The sequence below is a fragment of the Neodiprion lecontei genome, chromosome 2 (genome assembly GCF_021901455.1).
Source record: "Neodiprion lecontei isolate iyNeoLeco1 chromosome 2, iyNeoLeco1.1, whole genome shotgun sequence".
NCBI lineage: Eukaryota > Metazoa > Arthropoda > Insecta > Hymenoptera > Diprionidae > Neodiprion > Neodiprion lecontei.
The window spans coordinates 30968340-30985334 of record NC_060261.1 but is presented as its reverse complement, the minus strand read 5'-3'; the positions used below and the strand labels follow the sequence as shown (position 1 = coordinate 30985334).

General features: G+C 45.7%; 1 protein-coding gene across 4 annotated transcripts in view; it reads right to left on the bottom strand.

The window, feature by feature from the left end:
• LOC107218826 (glutamate-gated chloride channel) overlaps positions 1-16995 on the bottom strand; it is a 97133-nt gene that overhangs the window by 46712 nt on the left and 33426 nt on the right. For 3 of the 4 annotated variants that reach the window (XM_015656844.2, XM_015656845.2, XM_046730835.1), the window contains exon 2: positions 9282-9349. The exons of the other annotated variant lie outside the window; for it this stretch is intronic. In XM_015656844.2, the coding sequence (XP_015512330.1) occupies positions 9282-9340 (59 nt within the window). In that variant the 5' untranslated portion in view covers positions 9341-9349. The remainder of the gene's footprint in view (positions 1-9281; positions 9350-16995) is intronic. 4 annotated transcript variants of the gene reach the window in all.

Below are 16995 nucleotides of genomic sequence, written 5' to 3'. Positions count from 1 at the left end.
AAAAAGAAAAGAAATGAAACAAAAAACAAAAAAAAATAAAAAAAATAAATAAAAAACAGCAACTCTGGAAACCGACGGTCTAATACTCTTTTGGTAAATGAAAAATACCGCGAGCAACTAAACGACACAATTGAATACGAACGAAGGTTGGCAAAGCAGAGCTAAACGGATGCTAAGCGGTTTCAATTATGGAATACACGTATACATATACGTGTTATACAACATTTGCGGAACGTCGTTTGCCTTTTCTGGGTTAATTGCAAACTTGGCCATTCACAACCTGCGCGCAGCGGGGTGAGCTGAACACGACAGCGCATAACCTCCGTGCTTCGCCTGACGCCTGGATACACATAAAACGTGTAATAAACGAGCGTTCGTTAATATTTCGAGGTGTTCGCTCATCTACGTTCATGCACGTGTGGATGTACGTATGCACGTAGCACGTATGCTCGGCCTTCCGCGGCGTGTCAACTCCGAGGAGCCATCGCAAAAAAGCACCTCCGAACCTCTCGAAATGAACAATTCTCGAACGCCGTTGGTGGAGCCTGGAGCATAATCGCGGTGATGGAATATCGTGGAAAGGTATGAAATAAATTGTAACGTTTGTGAGTTTTACGCAGTTTCGAAATGAGTCTGACACCCAGCCAACTCGATCTGAGTTCATGTTTCTTTGGACACCAGGTGTACCGTATTACAATGTTAAAACCAATCTGCAATTTCTTATCGTCATCCGGCCCCTTTGAATAAACATTTATTTCATCTAGACGAGTACTTGTGGATTATAAACGGTGAGGCGGAGTAGTCGCGGAAAGATTTGAGGGGTTGATGGATAGACAAACACTTCCGAGGACGACATTAATCACAATAAGCCGATGTTATGTTTTTACGGAATCCGTCAGGCACCCGTGGAGAATGTATGAGGGGTATATTAAGGAAGTGGAGAGCCTGCCCGTTCCATTTCACCGAGCCGCCACACCCTCGACTCGCCTGATTCCTCTTCCTCCGCGTCGTCGCTTCGTCATCGTGACTACCCGGCCAAAACCGACATCAGCCAGCTACCCGATGAACGGATCGGAACGTTTCATCGATATCCAAGCAGCCTGATGTTATTAATTAGAGAGACTATAGACGCACCTATCCAAGGATCCTGCAAACGTGTTTGGTGTGCCTGTTTTTCTCACAACCTCCCCGATTCATTCTCCGATTATCTCACGATTTCAATGGTTCATTTCCACTCGGGAGAAATCACCTGGGCCTGCAACCCCCGCCCGCTGCTCAGTCGCGTCACGGAAGTTATTGACATTCTATGCAGAAACTGGTCGCGATATGTCAGCAAGGCGTTACAGTTGAGACGCAGGTCATGGCAAAACACAGACCGAGGTGACGCGGGATCGAAGAATGAATCACGGACGTGAACCAACGACCGCCGGCTTGAAGTTTCAACGTTGGCGAATCGGACTGCGGTTTTTCTGGAGAGCGCGACTCGAATAAAGCTTAACAATCAGTGATTGTTGTGCGTGTACGTGCCTGTATGGCTGAGAAGGTTAATCCGTAGTGCATATACCTACACGAAGATTGGCTGCGGTGTACGTTTCCTTTGCAGCGACTTGTATTATGACCCGTGAGAACGGGCCCAGGGCGGTACAAAGCCAACCTTGGTAAATTCCTTCGCCCCCGACCCTCCGTAGAGCCAATTATCAAAGCTCAGAGCAATGCTTTGTGACGATCAAAGCGAGCTTTTTGGGCGAGTGGTGCCACGCAGGGTCTATATATTCTGTATCAGCAGAGTGCAAGGGGCGACGAGACCGGAGGGGGGGAATAAAGAGTGAGAGTGGGACCATATCCAAGATAATAATCAATTACCTATACCGTGCATGCGTCTACCTACCCATACGTATAACTCGCTTTTGTACGCGAATCCTCGAGGCAGACGTGGCTGAATATGTTACGCGTATACTTCAGAAAGGCGCGGCGTCAGTCGTGTACAGGATCTGTCGCTCCATCGAGAAAACAAGGTTAGCACCTATACCCCGGAATACCCGGTTTTTTTAGGGTGGCGAATTCCCGTCTCTTCAATCTCGCAGTTCAGTTTCATTCTCGGGTAACAGCGTGTGAAGTACCGGTTTTATCAGTTAAAAGGATGTCAGGCTCGCTCAGGTGTGGTGCCTTCATCTCGTTCAACAATTTGGTGAAAATTTTATCAAGCATGAGATCTCCGAGTGTAACCCATCACATTCTATACGTTCTTGATGAGGAACGATTCCTCCGTTTCATTTCGTGGCACCGTGTTCACGTCAGTGCGGCTATATAAGTGCATATCAAACCATCGTCTCGAAAGATGAGCTGCCGAGTTTCTAAGTGACTTAAAGGGTATGTACCTTATAAAAAAGGGTATCTCTCACGATATGACACAGGATTTCGCGTAACACAGTTTTGTTAACTCAGCTGAAAAGTCTTTTAAAGTTTGTTTTCGTAACACTGCCTTCTCACGATCACATGAAGTTCTTTTTTTTCTTTTATCCAATCAGTAGGTAGGTACATCTTCGGAAAAGACCCATCCGTTGTGTCAAATATGAACCTGGTTATGAACTTCCGTTTCAGTGATTTTCTAAACCATGTAATCTTTAATTGGCAAGAAATTTCACTTCAAACCTTGAACGATCAATATTTGCCAAGTTGTAAAAGAGACGTGCCTTTTCCTCGGGGAGACAAATTCTCTCACGTCTCCCCTAATCTTTGCGATCAGTTTTGAAGCCTCTGACATTTTCGAGACGAAATCAGATTTCACCTTACCGTAGTAATTGCGTTTTTCACAAGCTCCGGACCATTAGAGCTTTAAATTTACATACCTCTTAACCGTCTGATTCCCGATAACAAACCACTTTTCTCATTTTCGTTCAATCTAACTGCTGTTAGTGTGTTACGTCTCAGAAATCTTGTTTATCGAACAACGATGCTTCGGGAGGATGTAACATGAGCTCCCGCACCGCTTCAGGGTGTTCCAGTGAACAAACATTGGCTAGTCTTACAAACTGGTACTTCTGTTTCATCCATTTCATTACGTAAACACCTGTCTATCGGTTTTGCGAAAAGGAAACGTACCAACCTCTGCGTTGAAAAAGTACGTCTTCATTACAAGTATTTGCGGATGCACGGGATCCGGAAAGTTCAAAGGCGACCCGAAAACCTTTGCTACAAGCGCTCGCGCGCTAGGATTAGGTGTCCGCAGTCACCTGGATGCCAAAACAGCATCCTGTGCTCGGGATGCTTGCATAGACGTGGAACTATAATGTACTCCTACTGATATGTGCACAGCACATGTAGGTACACGTCAGGTGCGGTCGAGTGTTTATCTGGGCGTCGAGCGCCGATGCAGACGCGGCGACGGGGGCGGGAGGCGGGAGGCGGAGGCTCCAGCCTCCGGGGTATGAAAAAGGAGAGCGTCGACGACCGTCGAAGAACAGGACGAGCGGCGACGCGCGGAGACCATGCAACAATGGCACCCGCGCAGCGAAGTACCGAGAGGCATTGTAACCGCTACAAGTTCGACCGAGGCCTTCAACCCTCTTCGGATTATCTCTGGCAATAAAAAAGTTTGCCCCGCCGAAGCCGGGCGGAGTTTGTTTTCGTATAATCCCGACCGTAGAGCCTATTTCCCGGAAAAATTTTCGACGATACCCCAACGGACCGACGCACGGAGACGTCTACCACGCGAGGCGAGGTGGTGCGGTAAGGACAAGACTCTACACTCAATCCCTTAAATTTTTTATCGATGTCCCAACCGCGACGCGGAGACCTTGATCGGCGGGAAACAAGATTTGACAGAGAATCGTGAAATACGGACCCATCGCATCGGTTGGCACGTGACAAGTACGGTCTCCGTTGGTGTTGTTCCGTTATTGTTCTATTCCTTCTCCCACTTCATTCCGCGTCCTGGAAGACACACTGGGGCGATAAAATTCAGGGGCGAAATAAGGACGGAATGAACAATGAACCCTTCATTCCGGTTAAGAAGAAGACACGCTCCTCCCCCAGGAATCGAGATATGAGCTCGTGTTGAACCCGGGCTCAGCTGGTGGTAACCGGTAGTGAAGGGATTACGATGTATATTCATAAATATCCAAGCGTGCGAATTCAGGCATCTGCCGCAGTCGTTGCTTGCTTCACATGTACAAACCAAAACGGTCGTGCCGTAGACCGTGGCGTATGTTAAAATAACCAGCGAGTAACGGCCACACGCCCAAACCGCGAACAGGTACGTTAAGGCGTTTCACCAAACGGAGGGACGAGGTAAGTTCGTAGGTTAGGGATTAGCCGACTAATTGGCAGTGCGGCTCGTTTTCTACGAACCGATGGTGTTCAGCTACTCGTTGACGATAATACGTTGCGCTGGGATGAAACTTGGTACTGGCAATTAATTGGTCAAAATGCGATGACATGAACTTCATCGACGGATACCTTTGACGAATTATACCTACTCAGACCTGTTCAGTGAAAGCCGTACCGAACAGCACTCGACGACGTTGCTAATTCACTTGAATCCACAGATTCGACCGAGCCGATTAATCGTGCATCAAGGGCCGTGCGGTTGTCGCATGAGTTTCGAAAACACTGTACGAAGCTGCAAGATGTACTCTGGACGTAATGACCGAGTTTGCGAAGAAGAGTTTCCCACATGTACGTGAAAATTATTTATTCTCTTTCTCTTTTTCATTTGAGGTTGAATCACGGAGGCGAAGAGCCAATTTTTAGCTATATTGCGTCTGGCTCTGTAGCCTTTCCAGAAAAGGGAAGAACAAGTTGACCACAATTCACGTACGGGCAAATTGATGAATCAATAAACGAAGGGGAACGAAAACCTCTTCGATCCCAACATATCTGGGATTTGTACCGACTGATTTATTTCCTCAAAAAGACCCGTATTCCTAGTTCGATCGTTATGCCATGCCGGGAGGACGGGCATTATTGAATTCCAGATTGACTCCCTCCTTTCCGCTCCCTGTAGGTGCCTCTCGCTTTCTCCTTCCTCTCTCCGTCTCGCTTTTCCTCTTTTAAGGGAGATCACGAACCACTACACAACCGCCTGTCTATAACCTGGGCTGGCAGCCTGGTACCCCACTTACACATTGTGCTAATAATAAGGCATGATGGGTAAACAATTAGCGCGCGCACGAGATCCATCAAGTATAGGGGTGAGCGAGGGGGAGCGATAAGAGGTGATTCTGAACGGGCGGCCGCGAGGGCGAAAGAGGAGTTATACGAGGGATGGAGAAGACTCGAAAAGCAGTTAATGAGGGCGGCGCCGTGTTAATGAGAGGATCCTGAGCCGTACGTCCGGGTTCAGACCCGCGCCTGCCTTCGCACAGCACACGCGTATAATTTAAGCACGACATATGGTACGCGGGATTCCCACAACTGGACGTAAATACTCACAGTTGACATTAATTGTATCGCGCCCGCCAGGAACATCGCGGCTATTACCGAAAGCTCTCTACGATTCGTGTGATCCCCGTTCTAGTGCAGCGACGTGCGGCCGTTCGCATACCCGACGAAGAAGATGTCGCGATGGGAAGCAGAGAAGGGGCTGCGGTACGTGCCAAGGGCGAATCTGGAGAAACTATCCTACCGTTCGTCGGAACTCGAACATCTCTGTGGGGTTCGGCAAGCCGTCAACTCTGAACTGCACACCGCAAATGACTAGGAAATTTATCTCCCGTCACATTGGCGACAGCTGTTGCTGCCCGGGGCTCGGCCTCTTGGATGTAATTTACATAGAAACGGGATTACCGCTGGGATATGTGCGAGCGTAGGTCCGTGCTGTATACGTATGCCGTATACGTGTGTAGAGGGTCGGTTGTTCGCCACCTCGACGATACGGATTTCAGAAAACATTTCTGCTCTCGAATCCACGCCCCGCAGCAACATCGCAACAACACCGCGCACTGTCTAAACCAATCGATGATGCACCGTGCATCGTACAACCTGCAGCGTGCAGACGTCACGTAGTAATCATAGTTGCGAGAATATCGTCGAATATCGTCGAGCTCCGACAGCTCGAATGAATCGATCTCCAATGCCCCGTGATTATTTCCTCCCGGAAGAGATACGGGGTGTGGAGAGGATTCCGTAAAACAGGATGAAATATACACACACACGGTTCGGCTCAGCAGTCGCCGTTGCAGTGTGTGGAACAAAAACTGGTCACCGTCCTACCGGACACCCAGTTTGACCATCGGGTGACCTGCATTCCGACACGGTGCAGGTGGTCACGAAGTAACGCCAGGAATTCGACCCGATCCGCGTCGATACATGTTGCATCCTCAATGGGAATATCTTGTTTGGTACGTGACGCGATGGTGAAGTTGCAGGAAAATAAGGCGGGTATTGCGAAAAAAAACGTCGACGCTTTGCCGCAACGGTTGAAGGGTCAACGTATAAGTTACGAGCGTTAGGCGAGTCTGTATCCACCCCGAGTAAATATGTATGTATAAAGCGTATCTGCGTGTGGAGGTCAGAGTGCAGACCTATACGGTATACGAGGACATTGATTTGGCTTTGCTATCGTGACTCCGGCGAATGCAATTTCCGGCATTGGACTTTTAAATTACGATACGTCGGGTTCCCGGCCTAGCTTCAGCTCAAGACCCCCTCGGACGCTGTCCTTCCGGAGATACAAGATTCTGGTTCGTATACCTAACGGGTCGTGGAAAATTTTGTTGCTCGCTCTCTCTCTCTCTCTCTCTCTCTCTCCCTCCCTCCTCCCCCCCCCTCCCTCTTTCTCTCTTTCTCTCTCTCCCGCTCTCTACGCTCCAGATTGTATCGCAAAACTTTGCCGAACCTATACAGCAGGTGGTCTCGGGGGATTATTCACTTCTCCGGTTCTTGGCGAAACGACCGAATTCATGACTACAAATGACCACGTGCGGTCTGGAGTGATTTTATGTAGCGTCAATTCAATTTTAATCAGATTTCCTGCTGTCGCATTTGAATTTGACGAAAGGATTTCGCGCGCGGAACGGTTTTCGTAGTTGCTGATTTTATCCTCTATCGCGATACCACCTCGTCAGATTCTCTCCCGAACCGGTGATTCCGAGGCCAACGGACTGTTGCTACAAGTGCAGACCTTTCATTCGCGCTGGAAATAGATCGTATCGTAAATCTGGAGCTGCTTCTTTGTTCTTCGCGACGGGTTCCCCGGAGAGGTTTCAAGCCTTGGAAATCGTCAAGGGTAATAGCTGTCAGGAATTGAAACGTTCCGAGAGAATTGTGCCCCCATTTAAAAGTCATGTTCGGCTCGTTTCTTCAACTGCTTTCAACTGCGATCTGAAGAGATCCCCGTATTTCACCGTACGATTTCATCGGGGAATCCGGAGTACCGGTGAAGTAATGTTCCCGGAGCAGCGCTCCGAAACACTGGGACTACGTTATTCCTACGTAGGTACTACTCGTACATCATCCGGTACCTACGAGAGATATGATAACCGTGTCCGAGAAGCCAGGTTAGAATTAAGCCACGACTTACTCATCTCGGTGCTCGGGAAGATGGATTGTTTTCCGGGCACACAACGAGTTGATCCTTTAATAGCGTCACAACCACTAATTCCAGGGTTGCCGGGACGACGCGAACGGTAGGCGGAGAAGAAGCGTGCCACCGCATACATTAAACCAAGTTCTTCTGCTTAGCTAGTCCGACGTTTTTATCCATTCTCCTAGTGAAATTCTTGGATGTTACGGCGCTAATTTCACGGCGAAACTGGTCTTCGTCATCGTCGCAGACATTCTGGTCGTTCGTTTTATTTCCACAATAACACCGCGTCGTTTGCGGCTTGGGGAGACGCCGGCTAAAGGAGCCTAATATTTTCAGCTATAAACGTATTGCGCAATGTTCGAGGGACTTGGGGACTCTCAGACGTATATCGCTGGTGTTTTGACGATAAAAACTTTTCAAGAATCGTGCAACAGCGAATTAACGATACTGGTTGCAAGACTCTTTAGCGGTTTTCACGGCTTCGTGACTCGAAACTCGACTTTGATTACGTTTCTTGGCGAAGAATTGCGAAAGACACAAATCGGTGAACTTGAGCTACCGATGGGCTTGAGAGATAAATCATCTGCGTATCGAACAAAAAAAAAAAAAAAAAAACTGCTTCCTTTGAAATCTTTTTATCAGATTACAGCAAGCGTCTTTGGGACAACGTGGTTCCTTTTGCTAGAGTCACCCCTGCACAATGTGCACCGACCGTATGAGATTAAACCTGAAGAATAGGACGACTCGTGATGCGACCGACGGAATAATACCGCCCAGCCAAAACGCCCGGAGGTTGATTGCGGGAGGATCGAGGATCGAGGATCGAGAATCAAGGGTCGAGGATGGGGGGATAGCTATTGTCACGCCGAGCCTACCGCGACAGGTTCGAGCGAGTGTCAACATTTATGAGCCAAATATTTACCCACTCGCTTTGTGCCCATCATGTCTCATCACTCATTCTCACCACCGCTACGGTACTTCCGCGGCGAAAGAAAGAGCCGCACAAAGAGTTATTAAAATACAACATATGTAGGCACACACATGGACGCGACGTATGGATCGCGTCCTGTGTACCCGGGCGCTGATTGAAACCTCCTTCCTGGTGTTTCACCCCGGCCTTACATACTCGCACATATACAACGTGTACGTCATACCTGCGCACACATACACGTGGGTACATGTCGCGTTGTTTCGGTCCCCGGGTTCTCTTTCAAATTATAAAACACCGACGCCTAACCGATTGCGCCGGAAGCCCCGCAGATGATCCGCAGGCAGCGCTGCAACCCCTTACACCTGAAGGGGTGGTGAGGTAAACTTGAAATATTTCCGCGGCGCTAAACGCGCTCAGTGTCGAGACGAGCCTCGGGGCCGAGTGAAATATTTAAGCTGGTCTGGTAGCCGCGGGCTGATTTCTGATGAAAACCCCTACGAGACTCCAATAGCCGGATGTGGGCCTGGTTCCGGGCGGCGGCGAGCCATTCACGGCAGGCGTGCGCGACCCTTTACTCTCGCGATTCCGAGGTCGGTGTATAATTCACAAATATCCCACCGTCTAAGTCGACTTTACTCCCAACTGGCCGATCGTTCGGTGCAGGATTGCCGCTACAGGAATAGGGAAAACCCTCCTCGGGGGAAAGATTCGCGGCGCGTCGAGGGCGGCTCGTAAACCGGAATCGTCTACCGCCCTCCTCCGCGGCTGCAGGGTGGTTATTGGATATTGATTAACGTTGAAAATGATCAATCATCGACTCACCTTGACGGATGTAGCAGGGTCGTTAACAACACCACCAGCGGCAGCGTCCCAGGCCACATTGCGGCGGCCTGAAAACAAAAAAGTTAAAATAAACGAATAACATTATGTCATCGAAAATCTGTTTTCGGAGGGACTCCGCAGTTACGAACGTTTCACCTACCCCCGTACCCAATCAACCCCTTAACACCGTCGGAGTAATTGTACCACCTTCCGCAGATCACCCTTTTTCACCACGGACGGGACACGACTTTCCAACGTGGTGTTGACATTTGCTCTTGAGTACCGAACGATCGTTAAAGTGACAAAGTTACAGTTTATTCCTTGGCCAAAGTCGGAGTAACTTGATTCGTTAAAAACGACGCTTCGAACACTCGATCAAATTCAACCGTCGAAAGTCGAATGTTTTCTGAAGTGAACTTGATTATATGAATTGATATGCGACGTAAGGCATTCGAGAATGAAATTCAAACTTTCGTTGCTCCTCGAAATTATGGTGGTTCAAAATATTTAACAACTTATCCTAAATTTGTTCTATTTTTCTTTGTTTTTCCGTTGTTCTCCGCGGTTTACTCTGGATAAACGGGAGACTTTCCCCCATTCCATCCCCAACTCATTTCCCCCCCCAGGGATCCGCCTTCGATCGAATCGCGACTCGTGATTGGCGTTTGTAATGGATCCCAGCTTCCTTCACCAGGAGAAATTAACTTTCGTTTTGTACCGGCAATTTACGAAATAAATTACCTCGTCGACGGATATCGGATGTAGTGGGTATACATGTATCGTATATCGATCTACGTTAATACCTCTGGTCGCCTAGGCGGCATTCTTCGAGTAGTTGGTAAACCTGGGCGACGTTATTTTTATTTCTTCATTTCTTTTTTTCCAGTCAACATTAAAGCTCTCCTCACATAGCTGGATCAAATATCCGGAGAGAGAGGAAATTTTTCAAGAAATATAAACTAATCCGGCAGAGTGCCGATACGGTCGTTATGGGATCGAAAGTTGGTACGGGTTTGTTCGGTTTGTTCGATTATCCTAAACAAGCAATCTGCAAAATCGTCGGTTCGGTCTTACTTCGGTTATTCTCTGGAGCTTTTCCCACACTCGCGCGCTACGCTCTGTTCGAATTTACACTCGCCGGTTTACTTGTTCGCCAATAAATCCGTTTATTCTTTCCATTTATCTCGGCTGACGCGTGTTTACGCTATCACTTCAACTTCTTCGAGGTTAAACAGACTTTAACTGCCTCCTACGTTTCCAGCATACCGCAGCCACAACCAAACACTGTTTAATACCGAACCATCCGACATTTTCGGCGATCTCGCTAACGGTCAGTAATTCGAACCTCGTAAGTAACGATCTTTTTTACGTCCCGTATCACTCAATCTTGACGAAAAAAAAAAAAACAAAGATCAAGTTCTGCACGCCGAATCGTTCAAGTTGCCGAACAAGCGGAGATATTAAAAATTATCGTACGAGAAAAATCAAAAGGGATTTCGCAAAGCGAGTTTATTTATTTACTTACTGAAAAGACAGTTGAATGACGGTTTTCTTTAACGAATCGGTAAAACATTCCGACAAGGCTTAGAATTATAGCGTGAGGTTTAAGTCACTTATCTCAGCATAAATGTACATGTTTAGAAAACAATCGTTATTCCGCAACTTTTAGATTATTTGAAATTCGGTAGATCGTAATGATGCAATAGATACTCGTATCTCGAATACCTTGATTTAATTTGAAGTAGGTAATTCTAAAATTGTAAAATAGTGATTTTCCACACAACGTTTCGTTACGTTAACGTCAATAACTGCAACCTCGTACGGTGGGATCAGTCGTTACTCTCGATTGATGCCTTCGACAGTTTTGACGTATTGATTTCGTCAGATTTTAGCAGCATTGTGAATGAAGCGTTGATAGTTCCGGTGTTTGTTTTACCGACCATTTCCCAAATCGTTGAAACGGAACGATTGACGTGATATTGTATGCGAGACGCGTCGAAAACCAAAAAAGTTGATCATCTTTACTCAACGAAAATATCCCCAAGAACTTCTGAGCATTTTACTGTTCTAAGAGGTCGTGGAGATAGACGAAATGGTCGCTAAAATTTATTCCGAGAATACAAACTATCAATGATTATGCGAATAAAGAAAACTGTAATTCGTGCATGATTAATGAAGATAAATTTCCGGATGTTGTTCAGACACAGTGAACAAAAACAAAAACTTGCCAACTCTCAGCGTTTAATCAGGTCGCACAACAAGTTGAGCCCCGTCGAGTGATTGCCGAGGTCTTTGATTACACCTCCGGTGATTTGAAAAGCGACGTTGGCCGGACTTTGATTTCCCTCTGTAACGAGGACGAAATGAAAGAAAAGAAAAAAAGGTGAAAGACAAACAAGGAAAAGGTGAACTTGAGTTCGCGGTAGTCAAGAACCTGGGCATTGAATATGCACATTACCTCCAGGTGGGTGCGTATTACATACGTATAAACGTAATACGATGTGTAAACGGGTGTTGCCCGAGCAGAGGAACGACGTCGAGGAAACCAGGGGCAACCGGGGACGAGGAAGGGGCGGATTGCCGGTTGCCTGGTAACCATCGCTGCGAGGACAGACGGACGGATGGACAGGGTGCAGGGAGGTCGGACAGATGCGGAAACCCATACGAAGAGAGAGAGAGAGAGAGAGAGGGAGAGAACTACGCCTGGCTATAGGCGCAACCACCTACGTTGAAGATGTGTCGAGTGTAGACCTACGGACTCCGGTCAAGACTGTCGATAACGGAAAGATTGAAAAACAGGTTGTACATTCGACGGCTGGATTATAAGCTGTACCCCTCCTAAGTTTTATGAGGAAACTCCGTACCCTTGGTATTATGGGTGATTACTGGTATTGCTTGATGAAGATCAACATCTAATTTCTACAATTTTCGATGTAAATGGGGTTCGGATTTATTAGGACGCGGTCGAACGTCGCTGGTTTTAGGAACGATGTGTTTCTTGTTCGTGAAATTGACTGTTTTTAACGGAACGTCGATTCCAGTGCCATGAATTCAATTCCCTTCGCGTGTCTCCTTCACAGTTTGTACAACGGAAGATTAAACCAACGCAAAAAATATCCATCACTCCATTGATTAACTATATTACCGTAATGTAAGCTTGTCAGATACTTGCGGAATAAAATGATATATTTAGTGTTCGAAAGAGTTTATCACATTCTCGATAATGACTGGTTCGTGACGTGTCTCCGGGAGTTTTATGAGGTGTGATTAACTTGTCGATACTGATTTCTCAGTTACCGAGGAGAAATAACTGACTAAGGATTCAGCCCACATAATTCAGTCGCGATGTTTTGTCGATTTGACGATTACCAAAATGAACAGAACTACCTTATTTCGGAATTTCCTTCATTCACCATCCGCCAAAAGGCCGTGTGCATTTGGTCATCTCCCATAATTTCTATGTTACATCAGGCCGCCAATTTGAATTTTCATTTTACGCGTTAGTGGTGTGTGTACCATGTTACCCGTATGCCACTGAAAGTTACACCAGTGGACCATCCCCCTCATGTTTAGATGAGGTTTGCATGTTAAAAAAAATTATTGTCCTAGCGTCAAGCCGATTTCCATGTACTTGCGCTATTCTCCTGGTACGTTATTCCCCTTGGACGTCAAAAACAAAAAAAAACATCTCAAATGTACCGAACATTTTCAATGTTCCACTTCAAAAAATATGCCGAATGAATTATTCTTTCTTAATAGTACCTATGTTAGTTTTTACTTGATGTACTGAATACATTCTTTAGCTGGTGGTAATTTTCTATAAGCCCCAGATACGTTTGTCGAATAAAACTGTGAATCTTCAACGAAACGGTCAAGTAATTAATCATTTGACACGTGTTGTAGTGAAAATTAAATTGTATGTTTAGGCGAATTTCAGGTACATAATCAGTACAAAATTACAAAAGTACAAAATTGTTTGCTAGTATTACTAATTGTATACTGTTTGTTTTGTGTACTAAATTTTATCAACTGAATCATCCATCAACTAACATAACACAAATTAATTTCACCCGACACATCAAATTATCGCAAGAGTCGCAAATGAAAATGTGTCCAAAAAGAATATCCGTATCGACGAATACCAGATCTTCTGGTTACAATCACAAAACTCAATTCCATTTTGCACCCAAAATAATATTCTCCGGTTATATTATGAAGAAAAAGAAAAGAATGAGAAAACTTAAAGAGTTGAGTCAACTGTGCAGCAATCAAAACTACTAACGTCGATTCAACTCTATCGTAGACCAGATGCACTATTAAAAACGCGCGCGTTCTTTTCCGACAAGATCTCAACGGGCAGAGGCTAGATCCTAGATCCTGGATGCAAAGGTGCGCTGGAATCGGCCGAATTCATCGCGGCGTTTCATTTCCAGGTTTTTCACCGTGTGCCCCGGTCCCCAGCCGCAGCTTGATCTCTCGCTCCCGCGGACGTGAAAAGGATCCTGAAAGGGAGCCGGCCGCACTCGCCGAGATGAGAGGGTCACGCTGAGTGATGAATCGACGACAGGGGGACATTATTTGCCCTCAAGGATGATAGCGAAAATATTACAACCAATTTACACCTGCGGGCCTTCGTCCATTCTCCGCTTCCCCGAGTCTCCGGGAGGCAAGGATCAAAAAATAATGAGCTTCGAGTGCTTTTGAGATGTACGTGCAAGTTTCGATCGATCGAGCTCGAACGGAAAGAGCACCAATAATAAATAAACGAGTCGATGCAGATCTAGCGGCAAGCAGCCGTAATACCCGTACTTTATTGATACTTAAAAAAAAATTTTCACTTTCTTTTATCAAATTTAATCGATTGGAAATTCGGATACGTGGGTGAATTTCGATCAGCGTTACAATTTTCACGTGATCCTAAGGCGGGTGATACTTTTCTCCCGAGTTACCGTAGCGAAAAATTCCGGACTCGTTGTAAAGTGACAAAAATGTAACGCCGTCGTGCAGTCAACGAGGATCGGACGTGGAAGCGGAGAAAGTGAAGAAATTGAAACAAAAATGTTCACTTCGCGCCGACTGTCGGTGATCGATAACAACGTACATGAGTTGCCGAGATAAATCTCTCGCTGGTAGTAAATTCTCAATTACACAGGAGTGTTTCGAGATTAAAAAAGTAACCCTCAACGGCTTAACCAATCAAGGGGGCGGGGGATGATTTTTATTTTCGGTTTCAATTTCTGTCTACCGAGAGCTCGGCGCGTGCTCTTCACTCGCTTGATAATCCGCCAATTTCGCGTTCTGACGTAAAACGGATATAAAAGAAGAAAAACAGAAAATCTGTGAGTATCCGGTGTCAAGTATCATCCTGCGATATCCGGTTACAGGGAATTACTGCGAACAGCGGGTATTTGAACGAGTGAAAAAAAAAAAGAAAAAAAAAACGTCGGGGTTGAAAAACAAGACCATATCGTCAGGCTGAAAAGACGAGACTCAAAATGCATAAATTAGCGGAGGACGACGAAGAAGGGGTTGAAACCCCGTCGCCTTTCAGCCCTCGCCGCGTTAAGACGGACTTTCGGGGCAATTCTGCAAACTGTCACGTTTCTGAGAAATCCGTTATACTGCCCCCATCCAGCCCTAGTCTGCGTCTAGTCGAGTCGAGTCGCCTCGCCCGCCAACTTCAATTGCAATTATAACTAATCTAGGGTTGCCTGCAGCCGCTGCAGGGATGATAAGCGGCGAAATTAGCCCAAAGTCTGCTCAATATGTGCCGGTAATAAGGTATGGAGGGCGTTGCTATAGTTCTGCTAAGTACCTAAAAATTTTTTGCGACTGACCCGTGAAATTCAATATTGAATATTATTCAAATCCCGAGTACAGATAATTTGTCTGCAGGAATTTATTGTATATTCGTCGTAGATATTAGGTTCTCACGTAAACGCAGCGCTTGTATTAAGGTTGGAACGCCTTTTTTTTCTTTTTTTTTTGTAAAATTATCACTTTTTGCTAATTTTCTGATAAAGAAACCGTACAACGGATCAATGGAAAATTTGGCACACGTAGCTATCGTTTGATGAAAAAAAAGCAATGCGTTGAATAATTTTTTGTTTATGACAAAAAAATCGATCTACTTTTTTGGATCCATCGATATCTTGAGATCAAAACATCATCGAATCCTCAATTTTTTTTTTGCTTCGTCAAACGATAGCTACGTGCGTTTCAAAGTAGAACCATCTTGGGGTTTTGTTGCAGAGTTCATGGGAAGAGCCAAATCGTGCACAGCGTCAACTGGGGATTATCGCCCATCGAGGGGGGTGGGATGTGTATTTTTGGGAGGAAATGATTTTTAATTTTTTTTTGCGAATAGATAAGAGACAAATTAATCCACGTTGGAAATTTCGCATTAATCCGTAGCACAGTTTCTTCGCGAGAAAATTAGAAGAAAGCGAGAAATTTCTCAATGAAATGGAAATCCCCTCTTAAAGTCATCGGGAACGCTAATTGGAGACGAAAATCTTTGATCAAATTGACGAGTAATTACCGATCCGAGCAATTATCGATGAGCTTTCGGTCCGATATAAGGTTGATGCGTGGATGCAGCAACTGTGCGTGTATTTGAAGCGCGATGTTTGATGTCGAACGAGAGAGTGGCTCCGGTTTCCCTTTGTCGACGGTAATTGTTGTTTCCAAATTAACAACCACAGCGTGAACAAGGCGGCGAATATTCTAGTATCAATTCCAGTGAGTTTACTCGGCCATCGAAGTTAGTTTAAGTGCCGGCTTAATAAGGTTCCGGAAGTTATAGGGACGCGGCGCCGCGACGCCTGGCGAATCGTGGCTGCTTTGTAGATTGCAGATTCCAACTGTATAGTAAATATATATGCATGCGATAGAACCCGCAGCTAGGCATCTACGCCCATATTTCCACCCTGCAGTGCATACTTGAGCGTCTAGCATGCGCGGAGCCGTTGCAAATAAGCTTTTAACTTCAGGCATCCGACGGATCTGCGCGCTTTGATTTTACCCGCCGTGCGGAAGATTCAAACAATTCCGCCCAACTGCTCCCGGATATATTTTTCATTTTTTTTTCCATCATACATATCGGTATTATGCATTTTTCCTCGCAGTTTTCACTAAATATTTGTCACAGAACTAGGAGAAAAAAATAAAACAAATCACGAGTGACTCGCTTCGCTGCGATGAAAATCTCCGACGGGAAAATATTTGATTTGATTGAAAAGCGCGCAAGATGGTGTCAAATGAACAGAAAATAATATTGTACATCTAATATTGGTATAAAGCAGCGCAAAAACCAAAAGTATGAACGTACGAGCGAAACAAAGCGTGGATAAAATTTCGCCACGCTGAGAACCGGCCGCAGTCTGGAGGAATAATATTTTTTGTACATACAAACGGTTACTCTGTTATTACAAAATACTTCAGGCATGAGATTACTTTAATAAAATTCCCTGACTTTTCCCGCAGGCCCGTAACAATCCTGTATACTTTAGTCAAGTTTCCTCTGAACTGAGATTTGAACTGATGTTTTCTTCTTCTTTCGTGCTTTTGTTTTTTCTTGTCTGCGATATAGCAATATAGTTTTCGTTTTAAAGATACCGGGATCTTATAGTTACTGGATTTCGTCAAAGGCTCGATCAGTGTGCTGTGCGAAATGCAAATCTGCATTCTGCAACTTTATCTGAAAGTTTTACGT